Below are 23,886 nucleotides of genomic sequence, written 5' to 3' on the forward strand. Positions count from 1 at the left end.
GACAGTTTACTCTTCACACTGTCAATTTTACCAGGGGCCTTCGTAAACATACCTAATCCATTGAAGCTCTCTGCAATATTCAAAAGCCATGTGGTAGAGCTCAATTGGAGTTGGGCATAGCTAAGAGTGGGCAGAGGACAGTAATAGAAAAACTATTCTGACCCATTAATTTTTTCTCATGTGAAATGGGCATTTTACCCTTTTTCATAAATATTGTGATGTCAACCACCAAAAATAATGATAATATCCCTACAAAGATAAGATCCAGCCCATTCAACAAGGTGACAACATTACTGGGTCCCACACCACATTAATGAAGGAAGGCAAACCAGGGACTCTTGATTTTCCTGAACGTCTCCTGAAAATTCACCAATTAAAAACAACTCTTCTCACCTGCTCCGGATATCCATCCACGCTTCTTTGCCCTTTAGTTTGAATTAAGCACCGTCCAGGTTGAGGTCCCCGGGTGGCCTGTGAAGAGGGGATCTGAATAGGCAATGGTGACTGAAATTGCTGGATGGTCACTTTGTTTATATTTCCCTCATATGGCTGCTGTTCCCGGCTGCGATGCTGAAGGCTTTGGGACCCCATCAAGGTCTGGATGTGACTGCCTGCCTGTGGAGAAGATAATCTGTTAGGCAGAGATTCGTGGTGCTGAAAGGATGTGATTAAAGTAGAAAACATGCATAGAATATCTCTCCGGTAAAGTAGCGTCATTTGGGCTTTCAGCCGCGGCCGGAAAGAATAATGAAAAAAACAGCAAGGGTCTGCCTACTGTGGTTTGTAAAAATGTTAATATTGGAGCAAGGCTGCATTAAGTACATTCATAGTCATCTGGTGGCTTGCTAGAAATGATTTTAACCCTCATTTTAGAGAACAAGTTTCAGCCTGAGAAATCTCAAGAAGAAAAAGAAGTCACAACTTAAAAATAAAGTGGATTTCTATCTGGCATTTCGTTTTGAATAGTACCAGGGAGAGAGAGATAATATAAGAAATAACAGGGAGAAAAAGATAGAACTGGCTCCTAATCCTAAAATGAAAGAATCAAATTGCTTATTTTCTTTTATGCCATAGGCGCACAGAGAGTGTTCAAATTCATATAACGGTATTTATTAATTTTCTATATTATCAAATCAAGAGTATGGTTTTTAGAGTCTTTATTTTACGTTAAAAATTAATCATGTGATAAACTCTATGAGTACTTGTAGACTGTGGAGCCATTGGATATGGAAGGGTTTCCAGAGTGAGCTCTGCATGCAGATCATCTCATGAGCTTTTAGACAGGCATCAGTACTTATTTAAAGTGATAATGATCATTTCTCAATCCTTCAGCCTGAGAAATCTCAAGATAGGTGCCTGTGGAGGGGACAGAGGATGCTCACTGCAGTCTCCCACCTTTAAATGATATGGTGCCTGCCCCTGCTTCCTTGTTCAGTCCTATTTTCTCACCTTCATCCTAACACTAGCTCCTTGAGTCATTCTGCCTGATTTCTTTTCCACCAAGCAAGCAATTCTGTTTGTGAGCTGATAACCTAGAATATGCCTTTGCACGTTAAGTATGGGTTAGCATGGAGTTCTAGCATAAGAACTAAATGCCTCTCAATTCTTTTACACATATATAGTGCAATGCTTGGTACGTCACCCATTACTACTGAGGGCTCTGAGGATTTACTTCCAGGGTTCATTTTCTTTCCTGTTGATCTTTTAAGGGTAGGTGATTTGAATTCAAACATGAATTTCATCTTAAAATTCATTATCTAAGAAAGCTGGTGAATTTTCCTGGCTAATCAAGATTTTTGATTGCTATGAAAAAGTCAAGTTGAAGGAATAAAGAAATAATTATTAAACAAGCATTCAAGGAAGAGATTATGGCTAATTATTTTAAATTTCTTTAAGAGCAATATGAGATACATAAGGAACCTAAAATGATAATGGAAAATCTTTCGTAGAAGAGGGAAGGCATATTTCTGGATTCTGAAACAAGAGGTAATTTCATGAAGGAAATACTGAAAATTATTATTTGGCAATATGTAGGGCAAAATAAACAACTGCATTGTGATTACATTTTTAGATTTCCAACTGGCTGCTTTGGTATTATGCACAGTTTTTTACATTAAAAACCAATAAAGACATTTTATTCATGAGAAATAGAATGAAAAAATGCAAAAGAGTTTCAGGTTATCCTAGCACAATGTGAAAACAATTATCAATCCAACACTGTCCAATACACTCAGCCAGTGTTCACAAAACTATAACCTCACAAATACAACTAAGATAAACACATAAAGGGCAAATGTCTATTTTTCTATTGTATCTGGTCCCTTCCGAGAAATTTTAAGGAAAGGAGATGCCACAAACTCTTCAGCCATTCTAGAAGATTTAACACCTATGGAGACAAGTTCTTCCTTATTTCAAATTCAGTTCTCTCCTGCTTCCCTGGAATTCCATGTTCTCTTGTCTGACAGGAGTGGAAAGCCATGATAAACACAGTATCACATTTAGAGCTGCTACGAATGAATCCACTGGCCTGCTGAGTTACATAGCTAGAGAAAATTATTTCCTGGTTGTCCACCTGAGGCTGACTTGATCTGACTACTGAGCAATCAATTGAGTTTTACATTTGTACGGGCATCTCACCTTCACTGGTGTAATATTCATGGCTCTGCAGTATTTGCACCAGTGGGAAAGAGAGAGACTGGCAGTTTAAGTGAAAGTGATCACATGGATAAACAAGGTATTTTTATACCCAGAAAAACTTAAAGGGCTCCAGAACATAGTTTTGGTTCCATGATGAATAATCTACATGAAAAAATCAATAATGACGGCTTAACTATTACTTCATTGATTAGAATATCCTGGTAGTTCTTTATCCAAGGGAAAAAGTTAATTCTATATTAATATAGAATTGAAATAACCTTCTGATTTATCTTTTTTTTTTTCTTTCTTTCTTTTGTTAGGACAGTTGGAACTCAAGATCATGCTTTGATTTTGAACTTTTGAAGGCAAGCACAATATCCCAATTGCCATCTTTAGTGACAGCACAGTAACTGGCATTCAGTAAATAATAGATACCATCCAAACATTAGGTGCCAGAAAATATGCTAAAATACTTTACCAATATTGCCTCTTTTAATCCTCACATAGCACTGAGAGGTAATTATTATTATCCTACTTTACTGAGGAAGGAACTAAGGCTAGGAGAGATTAAGTAAATTACCCAAGTAATTTGAACAACTGGTAGGGCCAAGATTTGAACCCAGGCTGACCATTAAAAGCCATGTTCTCAAACACCACATTATACTATTACATTGCAACTCTCTCTCCCAATGATTGCCTCTGTTGCCCACCTCTGCCCCTACTACCAATAAATAAACTGCGTATTGAAAAGGAATCATGACAGTACAATGAAAGGATCAGGTAGTTGAGGGAGGATAAATTAAATTTCTGTAGCAACTCTTTAATGTGCTAAATGATCATTCCCTAACTCACTGAATTAGGTCTATTATCTCTTCTAGATCCTATTCAGGTTACTTAGTGCTTTATAGTTCAGCAAATGGGATGATGCAGTGTGCATTTAGTTATCTTTCTGTGGCCATGATGCGATGAAACTATGTTCTTGGATGGTACAACAAAACAAAAAGTGGGCACGGAAAGAATGTGCCGTAAAATGATCCTGTTTTCTACAGCAGCAGTGTTTTTACTCTCTTGGGCTATTGGCTACGAGGAATGGGGATGGAGAATGATAGCTGTAGAAAGCAAAGAATTAACACTAAATTTTATATGAAGTTAAACAAAGATAAATGACACAAGACATCTAAAGGCACAATTACGGTGTGAAAGGATTGCAAAGGGAAAGATTTTTTGACTATTACAAAAACTTACAGTAGGTAATAAAGATACTTATGATGACATACAAAAGACAGATGAAAATGTAGAAAATGTCAGATACTGGATTTGTTCAAGCAGAGTGTTAGCTATGAGAATACGGACTCATATTGAAAGGGAATTTGAACATTAAGGTCCTAAAAAGCCTGTGCTATACATTTTGAATGATAAAAAGAAATAGAAGAATTCATATTTGTTTTTTAAACTTTCAAAGGGAGGTTGGACAAAATAGCATATATCTGAGGAGAAAAGTGATGGAATATGGTGTTTTCAAGTTGCCCCAAAACAAACTGTCAAAGTTTACAGGAAAAAACTCCAATATCCATAGGACCCAAGGAAATACTATGTCAGAACCACAGAAAATAAGTGTTGATTTGACACCAATTGGCACAGTTCACACAAAATTTATTCCACAGCTAATCAGACTTATTATTTGGAAATTTGTGGTGTTTTGGAGATTTTGTGTGATATAAAAAAAAAGTGTCTTTCTTACTACAATTCTTTGGCTCACACCATTCTCTTAGAAGAGTGTTTGAGAAGAGTACTACACAATTTGGTCACCTGTTTTACTACCCATCTTGGCCCTTGAACCACTTGAGGTTGCTTCCAAAAATCAACCACAGCCTCAAAGGAAAATAATGTTACTAAAAATATTTAAAAGAACACAAGTTAACCTCCAAAATTAAGTCCAAAGGAGTTCTAAATATGTTTGGGAGCAGTGTCAACAACACAGGATCATCCCCAAATGATAACTCGGTAACTGATTTCAAGGAACCAACACTCATTTAGATGAGTCAGTTTCAGTAATTTTGAAAACAAACAAAAAACAGTCCTATCAATTTCTATTCATACCATGTATTCTGTAGTGTTTTTTTTAAAACATGCAGACTAAGTTTTAAAAAGTGAGGCAATAGGACCTCTGTTTCTGGGAAGATGTAGTAGATGTACTTTTCCCTATCCCTCTCACTAAGTGCAACTAAACACCTTGCACATTATGTATAAACAAATATAAGATCACGCTGAAAGGGAGCAAGAAGTAGGCAGAGGAACTAGAGACCTCAGGACCCAAGGGATGAGATGGTGGTTTTCTTGTTGCCGCATATATTCCTGACTTCAAGCTTAAGAAGTGGGAAATCCAGAAACACCAATGGGAACAGATTTAAAAAGCCTCAACAAAATCCTGCTCTCTCTAGACAAAGTATCAGAAAAATGGCCGTCTGGCAAGAAAGGAAATTTTTAGACAATAATCACCCTGCTTTAGCTAAACACCACTGCAGAAACTGTGGCCCCTGTTCCAACACTAACAGCAAGTGCAGAGTGGTGAGCTTAGACTTCCACCTTCATGATTATGTAGCAAGAACCCTCAATACCCAGGCTGAAGTAGTATCTGGGAAGGCCAACTAGTCAGGACTTTCACCCCACTGGCTAGAAACAAGTCCCCACCCCACCACCACCATATAGTGTTAGTGGAGACCACATGAGGAGCCTGGGCCTCCACCCACATCTGGCAGTAATGAGGTGCCCCTCTCCCTTCCCACTAGGGTAGTGTCAAAGAAAACTTAGTAGAAAGTTGGGACTTTCACAATTTCCCAGTGGTAACAAGACCACTCCCAAAATGGTTTTAGTGGAAATCGTGTGGGGAGCCAGAACTCCCATCCCCACCTAGTAATACTGAGGAGCTCTTGTTTCAAGTATTGATGAAGGCTAAGAAGGAAAACTAGACTCCTGCCTCCACTTTGCCATAATGAGGTAGCTCCCCATTACTCAAGTGGTGTTAGAGAAAGTCAACTAAAAAAGATTTTAATAAAATCCGGAGTCATACAACAAAATATGAAATGTTCACATTGCAATAGAAAGTCACTAATGATACCAAAACAAAGATTTCAAACTGAATGGAAAAAAGACAATCAACAGATGTCAACACTGAGAGGACAGAGATGTGAGAATTATCTGATAAGATTTTAAGGCAGCCTTCAAAACAATGCCTCAATGAACAACTTCCTCACATGCATAAAACAAATAAAAAAAAATAGAACCATCAACAAAGACATAGAAGATGTAATGAAGTAAATGGAAATTTTAGAACTGAAAAATGCAATACATGAAATAAAAACTCAGTGGATAGGTTCAACAGCAGAATGTAGGGAAAAGAAGGAAGAAGCAGTGATGGAAGATTTAAAAAAAAAAAAAAGTAGAAATTACCCAGTCTGAACAGCAGAGAGAAAACAACAGACTGAAAAATAATGAACAGAGTCTCGGGGATATATAGACCAGACAGAAGTTCTAACACTCATGTCATTTGAAGTAGAAAAGGAAGAAAGTAAAGCTGAAAAATTACATGATGAAATAATGGCTGAAAAATTCTGAAATTAGGCTAGAGATGAAACCCTACAGCTTCAAGAATCATAGTGTACCCCCAAAAGGATAAATCTAAAGGAAATCCAAGCACACACATATCATAATTAAACTTATGAAAACTAAAGACAAAGAAAAAATCTGGGAAACAGCCAGAGAAAAACCACTATACCTTCTCTGTAGGGGAAAAACAATTGAAATGCAGTGGCTGTCTCATCAGAAACCATGGAGGACAGAAAGAAATGGTACAGTATTTTTCAAGGGCTGGAAAAAAATAATTGTCAATTGCAAATTCTATGCCTGTGATAATACGCTTCAAGAATGAAGGGTAAATCAAAACATTCTCAGATGAGTGAAAGCAAAGAGAATTTGTTGCCAGCAGATCTATCCTAAAATAATGGTTAAAGAAAGCTCTCTAAAAAGAAAGGAAACCATAAAAGAACAAACCTTGGACATTAGGAAGGAAGAAACAACATGGCAAGCAAACATTTGGGTAAACACAGTAAGCTTTCCTTCTTCTCTTGAATTTTTTTAATTGTATTTGATTTTTAATTGTATTTTAATTGTATTTGTAAAAAATATAGCACAGACTGATGTGGTTTTAAATGTATGTAGAGAAAATATTTAAGACCATTACCTTATAAATGGAGGGAGAAGAAAGGACATACAGGGAAGTAAGATTTCTACACTTTACTTGAACTGGTAAATGGATGACAGCAGTAGATTAAGTTATGTGTATACAATATAATATTGACAGCAACCACTAAAAAAGCTACACAAAGAGATACAATAAAAAATAACATAGATAAATCAAAATGGAATTCTAAAAATAGTCAAGTAACACACAGGTGGCAGGAAAAAGAAAACTGAGATAGAAAGCACATGCATGCACGAGAGAGAACAAACATAAAAAAAAATAAATTGAAACTTAAGCCCTAACTTATCAATAATTACATTAAATTAAATGGTCTAAATAGACCAATTAAGAGAGAGAGATTGACAGAATGGATTAAAGAACATCACCCAACTATATAAGACTATAAACTATATGCAGATTTCAACTATAATAATATAGGCAGGTAGAAAGTAAAATGATGGAAAAGATACATCATGAAAATATTATTCAAAAGAAAGCATAAATTGTTTTATTAATATCAGATAAAGTAGTCCTCAGAGCAAAGAAAATTTATCGGAGACAGACAGGGACATTATATAATGATAAAAGGGTCAGTGCATCAAGAAGATATAGCAATCATAAATGTGTATATATCACATAACAGAGCTTCCAAATTTATGAATTAAAAATGACAGATCTGAAAGAGAAATAGACAAATCCACAATTAGAGCTGGAGACCTCAACACCCTTCTCTCAAGAATAGACAGAACAACTAAGATGAAAAAGCAGCAAGTATATAGAAGAACTCAACAATAAAATTAGCAAAATTCTACCAAGACTGAAAAAGAAAACAAAAGAAGACACAAATTACCAAAATCAGAAATGAAGCAGGGGTTATCGCTATAGACCCTGCAGACATTATAAGGACATTAAGCTAACATTACAAACAACTTACACACATAAATTTGACAACTGAGAGGAAATGGACCACTTTCTCAAAAAAACACAAACTACCACAACTTACCCAATATGAAATCGACAATTTGAATAGCCCCACAACTTTTAAGGAACCGAATCCATAGCTAAAAACTCCCAGAAAAGACACCTCCAGACCCAGACAATTTCACTGAACAATTCTGCTGAATTATAAAGAAGCAGTAACACCAATTCTATACAATATATTCCAGAAAATAGTAAAGGAGGAGCACTACCCAATTTATTTTATGAAGCTAGTATTACCTGGATAGCAAAACCTGTCAAAGACAGTACCAAAAACAAAACAAAACAAAACAAAACAAAATGAAACAAAAAGCCCACAAAACAACAACAAAGCCCTACAGACCAATATCTCTCATGAATATAAAGCAAAAATGCATAACAAAATGTTAGCAAATAGAATTTATCAATATATAAAAAGAAATGCTGGTGATCAGACTACTGATGAAAGATATCAAACATGATTTAAATAAAAGGAGAGACATACCGTGTTCATGGATTGGAAGACTCAAAATAGTAAAGATGTCAATTCTCTCTGAAGTGAAACACAGGATTAATGAATTCCTATCAAAATTCTAGCAAGATTTTGTTTAGATATAAACAATATTATACTAAAATTTATATGGAAAAAGAAAGGAACTACAAAGATAAAACACTTCTTAAAAAGAAGACAAAGTGGAAGGAATCAGTCTATCTGATTTTACGACTTATCATAATGTCAGGAATCAAGACTGGGTGGTATTGTAGATTTGTAGAGGGACAGATGGAGAACCCAGGAATAGATCCACACAAATATGCCAAACTAATTTTTGACAAAGGTGCAAAAGCAATTCAATGGAGGATAGATAGACTTTTCAACAAACAGTGCTGGAACAAATGTACATCCATAGGCAAAAAAATAAACCTGAAACTATGTTCCAAACATTAACTCAAAATAGATCACAAATTTAAATAAAGAGCATAAAACTATATGACACATAGGTAAAAGCAAAGGAGAAATTCTTTGGGATCTTGGGCCAAGTAAAGAGCTCTTAAATGTCACATCAAAAGCACTGCTCATAAACAGAAAAATTGATAAATTTGACTTCACCAAAATGAAAAACTTTCGCTCTGTGAAAGATCCTGTTAAGTGAATGAAAAGACAAGCTACAGAGTTGGAAAAAGTATTTGTAAATCATATATCCAACAAAGGACCCGTATCTCAAATATATAAAGAATTCTGAACATTCAATAATTAAAAAATGGAACAATCCATTTCCTACATGGGCAAAAGACATGGAGAGACATTTTACTGAAGAGGATATACAAATGGTGGCAAATAAGCACATCAAAAGGTGTTCAACATCATTAGCCACTAGAAAAATTCATATTAAAACCACATTGTGATATTGCCACACCCCTATCAGAATGGTTGAAATAAAACACAGCGACAACACCAAGTGCTGGTGATGATAAGAAGAAACTGGTTCCCTCATACAGTCCTGGTGGGAATGTAAAATGGAACAGCCACTCTGAAAGAAACTTTGGCATTTTCCTAAAAATCTAAACATGCAAGTACCATATGACCAGCAATTCTACTCGTAGGATTTTTGCCATAGACTTAGGAAGACTTATAACACAAAAACCTGTAATGAATGTTTATAGCAGTTTTCTTCTTAACAGACCCAAACTGGAAATGATCAAGATCTCCTTTAATGGGTGAATGGTTAGACAAACTTTGGTACATCCATACCAAAAAAAACAAGTCAGCAGTGAAAAGATATGAACTACTGATATTCCCGATGAACTGAATCTCTGGAGAAGTACTCTGCATAAAAAGAAAGCCATTCCCCACAGGCTCTATACTATATGATCTCATTTATATAATATTCTTGAAATGACAAAATTATTTAAATACAGAAGGTTACAGAAATATCATGAATTATGAAGGGATAGGGGCAGGTGGGAAGTGGTTGTGTCTATAAAAGGGCAACAGAATTCCTCTATATATTGACTGTATCAATGTCAATATCCTAGTTGTGATATTGTACAATATATTCTGCAAGATGTTACCATTGGGAGAAACTGGATAAAGCGTGTACTCAATCCTTCTGTATTATTTCTTGCAACCACATGTAAATCCACAATTATCTCAAAATAAAAGTTAATTTTTAAAAATAGAGACAACAAAGATAATACAGGACTTGGAGTCAGATAAACCTCGGTTTTAGTCTTTACTCTTTCACTTTTTATGCAGTTACTTTAGCTCTCAGCTTATCATATGAAAATTGTAGATAATAATAAATGCTTCATAGAATATTGTGAGGGATTAAAGAAGATAATGTAATATACTGAACACATTGCTTGGTACACAGTAAGCACTTATTGAGTTGCTTACTCATGGCAATGGCGATGAGAATAAAAAGTTCTCATCTTCTGAATAAAGAGTCTGATTATTCTTTAGCCACAGGAATAATAACCACGAAAAAGAACTGGTTTTAAACCTATTGTAATTAATAATGAAAAACTGCTTTAGAAACTGCTTCTGAAAACCAGCCAGTCAGTGATAGCCCCACACTTCCGAAAATCAGCCAATCAGTAGAAGTCTCATTCACATAACCATGGTTCCCCATTCAAAGGTCAACCCACCTTTAACTACACAAATCTCTGAATTCCATGCTTTCCAAAACTCTGTTTTGCTCAGGTAGATTGTGTCTTACAAGCTATTTCTTAGCAAGCAATTACTTAAGCATTTTGTTTCAGATATTGAGAATTGGTCTCTTTTTTTGGAGGAGGGACAGCATAAAGAAATAGAAGATAAAAACATTCTGCCATAAGTAGAGATGATATTACCTACTCTTCACTAGTATAGCTAATATTTTAGGCTGCTGCGACTCTTTTCATTTTTTTCTCTTGATACCTCCATCCTCATCACTGCATATATTTTCAAGACAACTGTGCAGCAAGTGCACATGGATAACTAACTCATTAAGGATGTTAACCTTTGATCTTGGTTTCACTGACACCCTGCCATTAGCAACGAAGCTAAATGAAGAGTTAGCTTGTTCATAATCAATGTGGATTTTTATAAAAAATAATAAATATTATAATAGCTACCATTAATTAAACACGTATATGACAAGCACTATGATAAGTGCTTTACCTCCATGATCTCAGTTAATTTTCAGAACCACTCTACCAGGTAAGCCTCATTGCCCTGGTTTCCCAGATCAGGGAGCTAAGCCACAGAGGTTCAGTTTAATCTGCTCAATGGTCAATTAAAGACAAAGTTAAGGCAGACATTTTCTCCTGCACTCTTACAGCAAAATAGAAAAAGCAAATCTTAGTGAGAAATTAAGAAAGAAGCTGAGAAGCTGTTGTTTTTGTAATACAGTTTTTACTAGGGTTACTTAGTGTATAATTTTTCTCATTTGTATTAAGCTAGGTGAGTTCTGGTGCCAGAATTTATGTTCTTCCATTTGGGTATTAGAGAAAAAACTTGCACCAATACTTGGAAGGGAGCTCTCTGCCCTGGAGTTTTGATGACACCACATTCTGCCAGCATAGTGAAATATTCTTTTCGGACATTCAACATATTTGATGTTGAATTGTTTAGAGTCATATACTGATGCTATACACCAGTACCTCAAATAACAGACAAAAGGTGAAGCAATAGTGCCCTTTACTTTAGTGCACATGCACTGTGACAGCAGCTGCTGACAGGTGCAGGCAGCAGTCATCTTTGGCTTACCGAATTTCTATAAACACATTTTTTTATGATTAAATGTCAACCTACAAAACATAGCTATAGAATTGGAAATTAAAGAAAGGAAAAACAAAGGAAGATGCATAATAGCAACACGATGAAATTGGGGTTGTCAGTCTACACATTTCAGCCTACAATTTGTTTTGTGATGATACCTATACTTATACATAACCAAAATAAAACATAAGGGAAAAGGGTAACTACAATAAAACTTTGACAGTAATTTCTTTCACTGTAAGATTTCTAAGAACCCACGTGTAGCAGAGTAAATCAGATAAAAATCATGTGGCAAGAAATGGACTCTAACCATTTTGACATTTTCTGTTTGACAACAATCTTTGATCATCTGCCAGCTGTCAGCTTATCTAGTTGTTCAAATTAAATATTCAAGCAGAGACATTTTTATTGCATTGGACTAATTTTGTATTTTTACTTTTTCTTTTTCCTTTTAGATTTCTTCCAAAATTTTTCTCTTATCTCAATTTTCTGAAGTAGAACAGTCATTTGGTTAAAGGAACACATGCCAAATATTGATGGAATAAGTAGTTTTAATCTGCCACTCTTTCTATTGCTTTTATCTTTGGCAAGTTTATTTCTACTTCTGACTCAATAGCCTCTTGATAGACACTTTGGGTTTGTAATTTTATTAAAGAATAATATAGAGTCAGTCTGGATGAGGAAAATCCCCTGATTTTGTGACAATGGTGTCCGTCACTACTGGAGACAGTTGTATTATTCTACTGGTATTAGAAGATAAAGAGATATGCTTTGTGAGTTAAATAATAATGCTGTATCAGGTAAGAAAATCCAACACAAAAGTGACTGTGAAACAAAACAGTATTTTATTCATCTGTCACTTTTGCTTTAATTTAGAGAACTTTTCCATCCATATTTCTCTAACCCCTTATCTGCATTATTTTTGAGAACAAATCTAATTACAAAACAGAAATCTCTATTTTTTAAGTTTTAAACATACTTATGAATTAAATAATACTAAAATAAATAGATTAAAAATACATCATCCTAGCTGTTCAGATCAACAAAATAAATATTTGAAATGGATCATGAAATGGAGGAAATTGTTTCATTGATTTCTTCAAGCCCTTTTTTCTGATTCAGCTATTAATACTAAGTGCATGGAGTTGTCTCTGAAAGGTCTGGTTTTCATGGAATTTTTGGCTTCCTATGGATCATCTACTCTTGCTTTGGCCAATAATTCTTGTTTAACAAATGAATTTTAACATAGCTAGCTAGAGACAGAGATACACACACACATATATACATGTATATTATACATATTATTATATATACACATATTATATGTATATATGTGTATTATGTACAACACATAAATGCATTTGTTTATATAGTTAGCCTTCTCTATCTTATATCAATATTTTGCAATTATAGGGGGCATTGAATTCTAGTGGGATGTATTTATTCTTAATTTGCTAGATGGTTGCATTTCCTGGAAAACTTAACATGGTAATCAATTAAGCTACATTTTAAGAGTGCATTTAATTCATCTGAAAACTTTTCTGAAACTGGTTACATAAAAGGAGTTCAACTTGAATTCTCAAGACTAGTTTTGAGTATCTAGCTATTCCTGTAATTATTCTTCCGATTTTTCTATATATTATAATCTGTGCAACCTCAAACAGTGCATTTTTAACATTTTCCAGAAAAATAACCAACATTTCTGCCATAAAAACCATGGTGAGGTATATCTAGTAGGGGTACAGGACTTAGATTTGTTAAGCAGAGGAAGTCAGAGAGTGTCTTAATATGTCACTAAATATAAGCATCAGAAAATTTAAAGAGCCTCCTATGGGTGTTTGTTGCGTGCCTAACAATGTAATCAAGAATTGATCCCTAATCACAGGATGTAATTTTCACCTACCTACCTCTCCTCTCCTACTCTTAACCACTAACCTGGAGGGATACTTGTATAATGGTGAATATGTCAGCTTCCCAGGCAACTGGGGTAATTGAGACTGCTACTTAAAACCTCCTTTTCAGTGAAAGGGTGAAATTAAAAAGTGGGTACTTAGTCACACAAATAATCAGTTCCAGATTATTTCTGGCTACCAAGAAATCCAAGGAAAGTAGTGTGCTTTATTGTAGCTCTAGAGAGTCACATTTAAAGTCCTGCTAGGGGCGAAGTTTCCTTTTTTTTTATTTGAACACATTTGGTATCTTCCCCCTGTTCCATTCTCCTTCTTAAACATTATTTCCCTCTGAAAAAAGTGGCTTTTGGTCAGGAGAAAAACTGAACATATTTTGTGCAAGGAATGTCTTTCTGAGGGCCACGTATTGTGCTGAAGGTTTTCTTTTTTAAAATTTAAAAATATTTAATTGCATGACTTCATCAATCTTCCCTTTCACTGACTCATTTTTTATTTTGGGGCGGAACTCACTGACAGTGAATGCAGTTGTTTTTCTTCTTGAAACTACTTTTCTTCAGCAGCCTCAGTAGAATTTGTGATTACCACTTGTATTGATGCAGTCTTGATATTGCTCAATACAAAGTTCTAAGCCATAACACCACAGTCAGGGGGGTGAGGAGAAGAGGATGAGGGAAGCAAGGAGAATCTCAAACTACAACAAACACAGAAAGATCTCTTTTTCTAAAGTCTAGAAAAATGTTTTGAGTTCAAAACGACTGTATATAACAGATTCTAATCTGTTTTTACATTTTGTTGACTGCCCACTCTACCTGAAGGAAAATTTACTCTGACCAGTGAAAAATTTTCTCCTATTAGCTCAGGAAAGAGAACCAGGAAAGAAATAGCCAGAATTGAGTTTGACATCAATCATAGAGATCGAGAAGACCGTTCTCATTTTCTTGCGGACTGACGAAGCTGTGAAACAAAACAGTATTTTTGTATTGGATTTTCTTACCTGATACAGCATTATTATTTACATTATCAGCTCTTCACTGCTGATAATGTATATGATTTGAAAGGGAAAAGTACAAAGATGAGGCAAAACCTACTCTACCTGACACATTTCCTTCTGTACAAAAGGAGAGTTTAGTTACAGCATTGACAAATCCCTCAGGTTTCAGGATCATTTTTCAACTTCAATTTTACTGTAAACCAGAACAGTTATTCTTAACTTTGATGTTGTTGATGGAAGTAAGAAGCATTTCTATTCCTTTGACTCTAATATGTAAGGTGTATCTGGTTGATTTTCATATTTTCTTCTTTCACAACTTGACTTGCTCTTTTATAGCCTTGAGATCGCTACTTTTTCATCATCTCTACTTTTTACAATAACCAAATCCTTATCTCTTATCTATTACAGACTTTCCTCAATTTGTAAATAAATGAGCTATATCCTCTCCCCATCCCACCTTCTTCTCTTTGATGTAAGAAATTCCAATAACACTATTGAGCAGTATCAGTTAAATTACAAACATCAAGAACTGTAATTACTTATATTCCAATGTCACATATATAGAGTATGAAAAAAGGTTTCAAGAGAGTTACTTTTCAATGACTGCAACTTAATGATTATATATTTTGGATAAGATATTTATTTCAAAACAGTAAAATGCTTTTATTTAAATTCCTAAATATATGAATCAAGGTGATTTATTTTAATATTGTACATTTAAACATCTGCTTCTCACTTAAAAACGACAGTTTGCTCTGACCCTCTAAAATGTTCTATAATAGACTGATTTTTGTTACCAATGAAAAATCAATCTCAGTAAGAAGTTTAATTCAGTTGTTTCAAAGCATAAACGATAGCTTGGCTACATGGTCATGTTATGGATTGAATTGTGTCTCCAATAGACATTTCCAAGCCCTAATCCCCAGTTCTGTTACTGTGAACTCATTTGTAAATAGGAATTTTGACAATGCTATTAATTAAGATGAGGTCAAACTAGATTAGGCTGGGCCCTAATCTAATATGACCAGAGAACTTATAAGGAGAAGAAATTTGGACAGACACACAGATAACTGGTGCAGAGACAGAGAGAGAGAAATGGCCATGTGCCAGAATCAGAGATTGAGTTATGGATTGCTGGCAAGCCACCACCAGAATCCTACAGACTCAGAGGAAGCATGGCCCTGCCAATACTTTGATTTTGGACTTCTGGCCACCAGAACCACGAGATAATAAATTTCTGTTGTTCAAGCCAACTTGTCTGTGGTACTTTGTTATAGCAGTCCTGGCAAGTTAAGACAGGACAACAGCAAAACAATTTATGATTTTCAAAAGATATTTTAGATCTTATGTGTCTAAATTTGCATAGAAAGGAATATTAAAATACATTATATAAAGAAATGACAAATGCCAAAATTAATATAAGGAATGAATATTCCTTCTTAGAGACTTATTAAATTTTTAAAATACTTCATATGACTCCAAAAAAGCAAACATTTCAATTTGCTTGTGTGTCTGGAAGGGTAATAAGAACATGAAAATGAACAAAAAGCACACCATAATTTATTCTGTTTTCCTGATGAGTTCCTGGGCATGCATCAGAGACGATGAGCAGCAATCCTGCAGCTCTTAAAGCTGAGCTGGCATTGTAGACATGAGAAAATCATGTGCACATTCAACACAGGGTTAAGACTGTGAGCCAAAACTAAATAAGCAACATTTTTATGCCTTTCTCTTCAACTGTGTCCATCTGATGTTGACCCTTGTTATTCATCTTTATTATTCTAACTGCCAAGTCATTATGCATATTATGCACAGTATGCATTAACCTAGAATAGACCTTTAGAGAAGAAAGAGTCACATCCTAAGAGAGACCTTAGAATGCCTAGTCTTTATGTATTATAGAATTTTCATATTTAATATCACTGGATGATTTTAAAATCTCTTGGCTACCACTGCAGAGAGTAAGTGTTTGAAGATTCGTTTGTTTTAATATGTTATTTTAGCATTTTTGCTGCAACTTTTTGTTCTGCTCCAACATTTTGACACATCCTTCAGTTTTACCTACAGGTACACATCTTGGAAGGTATATGCATTTGTTCCCCAATAGTACTTGGAGTACTACTAGGCATGGGCATGAGTATACTACATATTATTTCAACCAAAGAGCTATGATAGCCAGAAGAGACAGCCAAAGGTTCAGTTGAAGCCTTTCATAAATCTGATTTCCCACCCAATTCCCCCAGCATCGCAGTCATTTCTGACAGCCTAGGCATAGTGATAAGATTTAAAAAAAAAATATTCTGCAGAGGCTTTGTGAAATAAACTTGAATGGGGCACTGGCTAAAACTTTTTGACCACTTATTCTCCTTTGATTCCTCAAATCATATGTAGTTCAATTTCTAGTTTTCCATTCTCATTCTGTCTAGCCTAATACTCACTTCATGACGATCACATAAGTAACATTAACTTTTTTCCAAAACACTCTTTGTAGGGTGTGATATAAACCCAATACATAATAATACAACGTATACCTATTTCAGTACATCCTTCAGCCAGGCTAATATCCCTATTACCATTTTCATTTCCTTAGGTTGATCCTCATTAAATATTAACTTAATATATTCAGCTAATACAAAATAAGAATCTAAATTTGAATACTTCAAAGCATTCTTTAATTCCTCTACTTTTTTTAGGTAACAGGTAGATATAGCTATTTATAGGCTTTAAAATTTCAAATTTTAGACAAAAGTGCTCTAACATGAGGAAGGCAGAAGGATGCTTATCATGATGGAAGAAGATACAAATGACTTTACACATTAAAGACATGGTAAAATTTTGAAGACTTATTATTTCATATCTGATAAGAAGTATAAAAGTTTAATGAAGTTTTCAGATGGCTTCACCAATTATCTTAGCCTTTAATAAGGTTAACTAGTTCACAAATGTCTAATCAATCACAGGATTGCCCGGAGTTCTTAAAGCAAGTAAGGAAGCAAACAAATAATCATATTGATAGTATGATTAAATGTAACATTATGGATTTTTAAAATAATTTCCTAAAAACTGGATATATGGATGGAGAATGTGAACATCTGTTAGTTCCATTGAGGATAACAAAAGAGTAAGATTTTTCTTTTAAAAGGAAAATTATTGTCACCCTTTGAACCCATAAGTGTTCCTTCCTTTGCTTAGCCAACCTACCCTTAGCTCTGGTAGGTATACCCTCAATTTCCTGTCATCACACTCATCTCTCCCCTTTCCACATAAAGGAGAAGATTTCCCTCCTCGTATCTAAGACTAAAGCCTCCTCTGGTCCTCTGGATCCTACACTCTCCTGCTTCTTCATAGTCCTTAGTTAAAACCTGTCTGATATTTCCAACTTCCCCCTTCACTAACAGCTTCTTCCCATCAGCCTTTAAACATGTTCCAGTATCTGCCACTTTAAATATTCCTTTCTTATATCCCCTTCTAAATCCCATTGTGATGCACTCCTTCCTTTCAAAAGCAAACTTCTTGAGTTTTCCAGGTTTTCTGCCTCTATCTACTCCCCAGTGTAGGTTCATATGAATTCTGTACTCATCATTTTAAAAACCTGCTTTTGGCAAGACCAAAACTGATCTTCTTGTTGGTAAATCTAAGGAGCTTTTAGTCATACTTGTCTTGCTTTATTTTTTTTGGAAGGGACAACATCATTTGACACTGTTGATCACTCTCTCCTTAAAACATTTTTTTCTACTAATTTCCAAGATGCTACCCCTCCTTGTTTTTCCTCCTTTCTTTTTTAGAGGGCACTAGTCAAAACCAATCACAGCATTCCATCCCTTTTCTTAGAGACTGGAAGTCCTTAGCTATTTTGGACCAGTGAGATATAAGGAGAAGCTTGTTGAGGGATCCAGGGATAACAGATAGTTATTAGACATTCCATTCTCTCTCCTGCTGGATTTGAAAGAAGTTTGTAGCCATCTTATTATCATAGGAGAATCCAGTGTTGGGAAAAAGCCAACAGTGTGGATGGTAGAGTGGAAAGATGGAAAAAAACTAATTAATTATATAGAACAGAGGACTAAATCTAAGGCTTACCCTAGATTTTGGCTCCCTCTTATGTTAGCTAAATGTTTCCCTAATGTTCAAGACTGTTTCCACTGGATTTTCTTTAAACTGCAAGAGAAAGAACCGTATTGCTAAAACTTTTGATTATTACTTTTGGGCTCCTCTTCCTAAGTACATCTCCTAAAATTCCTTGTATTCCTTGTGGTTCTGTGTCATATTTTTGTCCCACTTATGACTCAATTATAGCATAAATTCTGATGACTGCTAATTTGTATCCCAGCTCAGATTTCTCTCCTGAAGTTCATATAAATATATCAAAATATCCACTGAACATTTCCACTCAGACACCCTAAGGATACCTCCAATCAACATATTAAAACCTAAACTTCCTGTACCCACTTCCACCAATAACTTTTCTATATTTCCCATCTCAGTGAATGGCACATCATCACTTGTTCAAATTAGAAAGCTGAGTATCAACCTTGGCACTTTTTATCCATCTCTTATGCTGTATGTCCAATCAACTACAAGATTCTGTTGGCTCTACCTTTTAAGAATATATTGGATCCAGGCATTTCTCTCCACCAAACACTGCTTCTATCTACTTTTCTCTGGATTACTATAGAAGTTTCTGAAGTGGTTCCATTGCCTCCAGTCTTTTTCCTATCTAATTCATTCTCCAAAAAAAGGAGTCAGGTGCTCTTTAAATGAAAATTTAATCATGTCTCTCCTCTGTTTCCGACACTTCAGTATTCCCTTTCCCATTTCCCTCACGATAAAGCCCAGCATGATCTGGCTTCTGCTTATGCCTCTGGCATTATCTGATACCAGCCTCTCTCCCACTCCAGGTGTCTACTATCCTCAACTTCCCTTCGTTTCTTCATTAAACAAGTGCTCTTTCCAGATGTTCTCACAGCCCTGAATTTCATCTTCATGGCATTCATTACATCATATTATATTTACCTACAGTGCTGGATATTACCCAATAGGCAGATTAATAACATGCTTAGCACCTGTAAATAATGGGCATTAGTAAATCTCTTGGGTAAAATAATTTAATATATATATATTTTAAAAAAAGCACTGATGTAAGCATCAAGGGAAAAATCATTTAGGTTAAAAACAAAGTATATAATTATGTAGCGTACATGTAAGTTATGAAATAAAATTATAAAATGAACACTCATGAGCTCCAGAACTAAAGTGTAAGAACCACAATTCAGTTTAAGAATTAGAATGCTACAGGTAATAATACTTACATCCTTCCTGACCCTACCCCTGACTCCCTCTAGCAGTAACTATAATCCTTAATTTTATGTTTATCATTCCCTTTAAAAATAGTTTTCTTACTTATGTACATATGCCTAAACAATATATTTTTAGTTTTACTTGTTTTCGAGTTTTATAAATATGGTATTCCTGATGTGGGCCATCTTCTGCAATTTTTTTTCCACTTCATGTTTCTAAAGTTTACACATATTATCATAATTGTAGTTTACAAGTTTATACATATTATCATAATTGCTGTTTACTAAATTTCACTTCTGTAAAATATTCCTTTGTGTGGATAACAGAATTCATGTACATACTATACTGGTGATAAAAATTTATTTTTCCCCCAGTTTTCTGCTATTTTAAATGTTACAAGTATCTTGAATGACATGTAAAAAAGTTTTTCTAGTTAATATCTTAGAAGGGGAATTGTTGGACTATAGGTATGAGTATGTTCAGCTTTACAAGATAATCTGTTATCAAAGCAGTTGTGCTTAAATTCCCACAAAAAGCATGAGTTTCCAGTGCTTTAATAGTTGCACACACTTTGTATTTTTCAGGCTTCTTAATTTTTGTCAGTCTAGTCGGTATAAAATGACATTTCTTTGCCTTTCCTTGGTTAATTAGTAGGTTCAGCTTTTTTTTTTTTTTTTTTTTTAAATGCTTATTTACTATCCTAATTCCCCTTGTATTTTATCACTTAAAAAAAATGGGCTGTATGTCTTTCCAATCCCTGGTCCCTGATACATGTTGTAAATATCTTCTTCCATCTTGTGGCTTGTCTTTTTACTCCTTTTATGGTGATTTATCACATATGCATGGAATATATAGTTGCTCAGTAAGTGTTTATTGAATGAATAAACTGCTATGACTTTTGAAATGGTGAATCAATCCCTTTGAAGTCAAATTTCATTTTATGCACATTGGCTACAACACATTGCTGAAGCCAAGAAAGTCAGAAGTATATGTTACACACTATCCTATACTTATACTTCAGAGGTGGGTGGCGAACTCTAAGAAGGGGTGGTAGTGCCAGCAGAGAGCGTGGCAGGATGTTGTTTACAAACATTCATTAGCAATTCTCAACATTAGGCAGGCAAAGGTAATTTTTCATTCTTTTCAATACAGTTACAGCTAACCAAACTCCCTATAGTGAGATAATATTTAGTCTAAATTTATCAAAAGTTAGAAATGATGTTAAGACACAGATATGGGTATTACATATTACAATGGCGGCACAAGGTTCATGGTTTGTGTTATCAATTTGAAATTGGTTACCTTTTTAGTAATGGTGTCCGGAGGTACATCCCGCCTCCCAAGTGGATAAGGATTCCATTGGCCACTAGGAGATAGATCTTCTTGTCCATTGTCTAAAATGTTGCTTTGCTGGGACGGGGTCTATGCAAAAATGGTATGGCATTTTTTTAGTGATGTAATATAAATTTACCATAGTTTTATGAAAAGAGTCCTTTATGATTATGGTAAAATTAATTTTTTTTAACTGCAGAAACACATTTGTCCTGAACTGGAAGTATTATTATACACTATTTACTGGGTAAGATTCTAAATTGACAGCTTTTTGGAAGCAGTGAGAAATACAAATAAAATAACCATCTTAGAATTAATTACTAAATTTTAAAGAAAAGTTTAGGTTATTTACAGTTCCTGAATAAAAATAATCTGAATAAAAGTAATTGTTAAAAAAACATAACATTTAAAACTTGATTGCCTCTTTAGTATGATCTTACCATTTAGAATATGAATTGAGACCATATAATACATAGTATGTATCATCCAGTAATACAAACCATAACCTAAAATAAATTTTATAAAGCCTTGCACTCATCTGATACAATGTCAACAAGAGCATAGTGCAAGATTTATTGTACTATGACATTATCCACAGAAAGCTTTGAGGGAAAGATTGAAACAACATCAAAATATTATGCTATTAGATTCACAGTGTAAATAAATCATGACTGCTTTGATTACCAAATTTACTAATTTATATAGCTCACTCTTTGTATACATTTTATTTTTGGCTGGTTTTGTGCTTATTGTTATTTTCGTTTAACATTTAACAATACTCCTGGTTTTATTATTGCTAGTATTAGATATTTTGGGAGGGCTCTATATTCTAACCTGAGTAATAGCATGTAATTACACACCATCAGAAAAACAACCTCCAGTTTTGGGGTTGAAGGGCTATAATAGTGGTATATTTTTTCTGTGGAAGTGAATTAACTTTTTACAAAAGCTTTCTCCTCCCTGTATATACTAGACACACAGGTACTGCTTGATTTCCTGGGAAATTTTTATATAGATAAGACATATGCCCCAGTGTGTCCTATGCCAATGTCTGAACATGTCTTAAAGGACCTCTACTGTTAAAAAAAAAAAAAAAATCTGTTTTGTTTCATTGGTATGCCAACAGTTTCATAGTTTACACAGTGCTTGTCAAAGTTTAGACAGTGCTTGTCTAAAAAAGTTTAGTGCTTTCAAACTAAAAGTTTGGTGCTTTCAAACTAAAAAGTTTAGTCCTTTCATAACTAAAAAAGTTTAGTGCTTTCAAACTAAAAATTCAGTGCTTTCAAGGTTTAGACAGTGCTTGTCAAAGGGAAAATGCTAAGGGTTAGAAGGGAGCCCAGTTAGACACACTGCATTTTTGTATACATCTGCAGTGAGGATTTTAGATTGTTCATTTGTTTGTTTGTATGAATTTACAGACAGCTTGTAGGATCTATAGTGAGTACAAGCCAATTTCTTCTTCTATAAGATGAGGAACTAGAGATGATTGCTGGGGTTTCCTCTAGAAAGAAGACCTTTGGAAAGGCAGCCAATTTAAGCATTTTGGAGCATTTACTGAGTATCAGCCACTAACTCCACATGAGGAAATGCCACACTGAGCAGAAGTAATGGCCAAATGTTAATGAGATCCCAAATAAGAGAATTAAGCTATTCTCCAAGGCCCAGAGACTAGAAAAGGGAAGAGAGTTCTCTCTTTCTACTTTATTTAGCAAGTTATATTATAAGTGCTGATTGGTAATTCATTATGATTCTAGGTTCTAGTCATGTTGGGAAGAAGGTTTTATATTTTACCTGGATAAGTAAATTTAAATATATGAATAATGCATTCCTTCTGTGGCAAAAAAAAAAAAAAGGACCCCTGATAAATAAAGTTACTTAGAGATTATATGTGTAGCTCTGCTTTGTGTAAGGAATTGTACTCTAAGGCTAGAAAGACAGGATTGGACTAATCTCTCAATACCATATCACAGACTCACTGTTTGCCACACTTCATTTGGTTGTAATGAAATAGGAGAGTGGCTCTATCTTGTTCTTTAAAAACAATTATATAATGACCCCATGTACATCCTGACCGCATGCACTTTTTAAAGTATTGTTTGGAAATATTTAAAAATTGGATTTATTACAACACTAGATGAAGACCTCCTAGAGTCTAATAGACATACTGAAAAGTTAGGGGAAACAATTTTCTTCTTCTACTTTGGTCACATTAATTCCTCTCTTATAAACCTATCATAAAGTGTGAAAACAGAGAGCAAAGGTACCTAGTTAGGAATGAATTTATCTGTGTTTGAAAAATCAAATGCAGATAATGGATTTAAAGTACATGTTACTTGAAAATAACCAAGTAGATGTTCTATGCCCAAGCATTAATTTTTATTTTAGTCTTTAACTCTTCTAGATTAATATGTTTACACATGCCCACAGACAATTTATCTAGACATTGAAATACTGAAATCAAGTTATTAAAATTGACCACCAGTTAAAATGTTGTTACACAGGTTAGGGACAACTAGTAAGTATTTTGTTTTTGAATTTTTAGTATCCATGTCTTCTCTGGCTTGGCTTCTTTGCCAGTGAAACTGGATAATAAATATGTTCATCTGGCAAGATCTGTACAACATAGATTTTTGAAAAGTGATTAGAATTCAATACAGGTTTCATTCTTTTTTTCCTCTCCCATAGGTTTCTGAAAAGTGATTAGAATTCAATACAGGTTTCTCTCTTTTTTCCGTCTCCATATTGTCTACATCTCCACTTC

At 34.5% G+C, this 23,886-nt stretch overlaps 1 protein-coding gene across 6 annotated transcripts in view; it reads right to left on the bottom strand.

The window, feature by feature from the left end:
* The window catches only part of LRRC7 (leucine rich repeat containing 7), a 618,288-nt gene that overhangs the window by 78,211 nt on the left and 516,191 nt on the right, over nucleotides 1-23,886 (bottom strand). For all 6 annotated transcript variants that reach the window (XR_005215335.1, XM_037826923.1, XM_037826929.1 and 3 more), the window contains 2 exons: nucleotides 21,096-21,215; nucleotides 394-615 (listed from right to left, as the gene is read on the bottom strand). Coding sequence is in view for 5 of the 6 variants with exons in the window: in XM_037826923.1 (XP_037682851.1) it covers nucleotides 394-615; nucleotides 21,096-21,215 (342 nt within the window). In the remaining variant the exon portion in view is untranslated. The remainder of the gene's footprint in view (nucleotides 1-393; nucleotides 616-21,095; nucleotides 21,216-23,886) is intronic.

The sequence above is a fragment of the Choloepus didactylus genome, chromosome 2, assembly GCF_015220235.1.
Source record: "Choloepus didactylus isolate mChoDid1 chromosome 2, mChoDid1.pri, whole genome shotgun sequence".
NCBI lineage: Eukaryota > Metazoa > Chordata > Mammalia > Pilosa > Megalonychidae > Choloepus > Choloepus didactylus.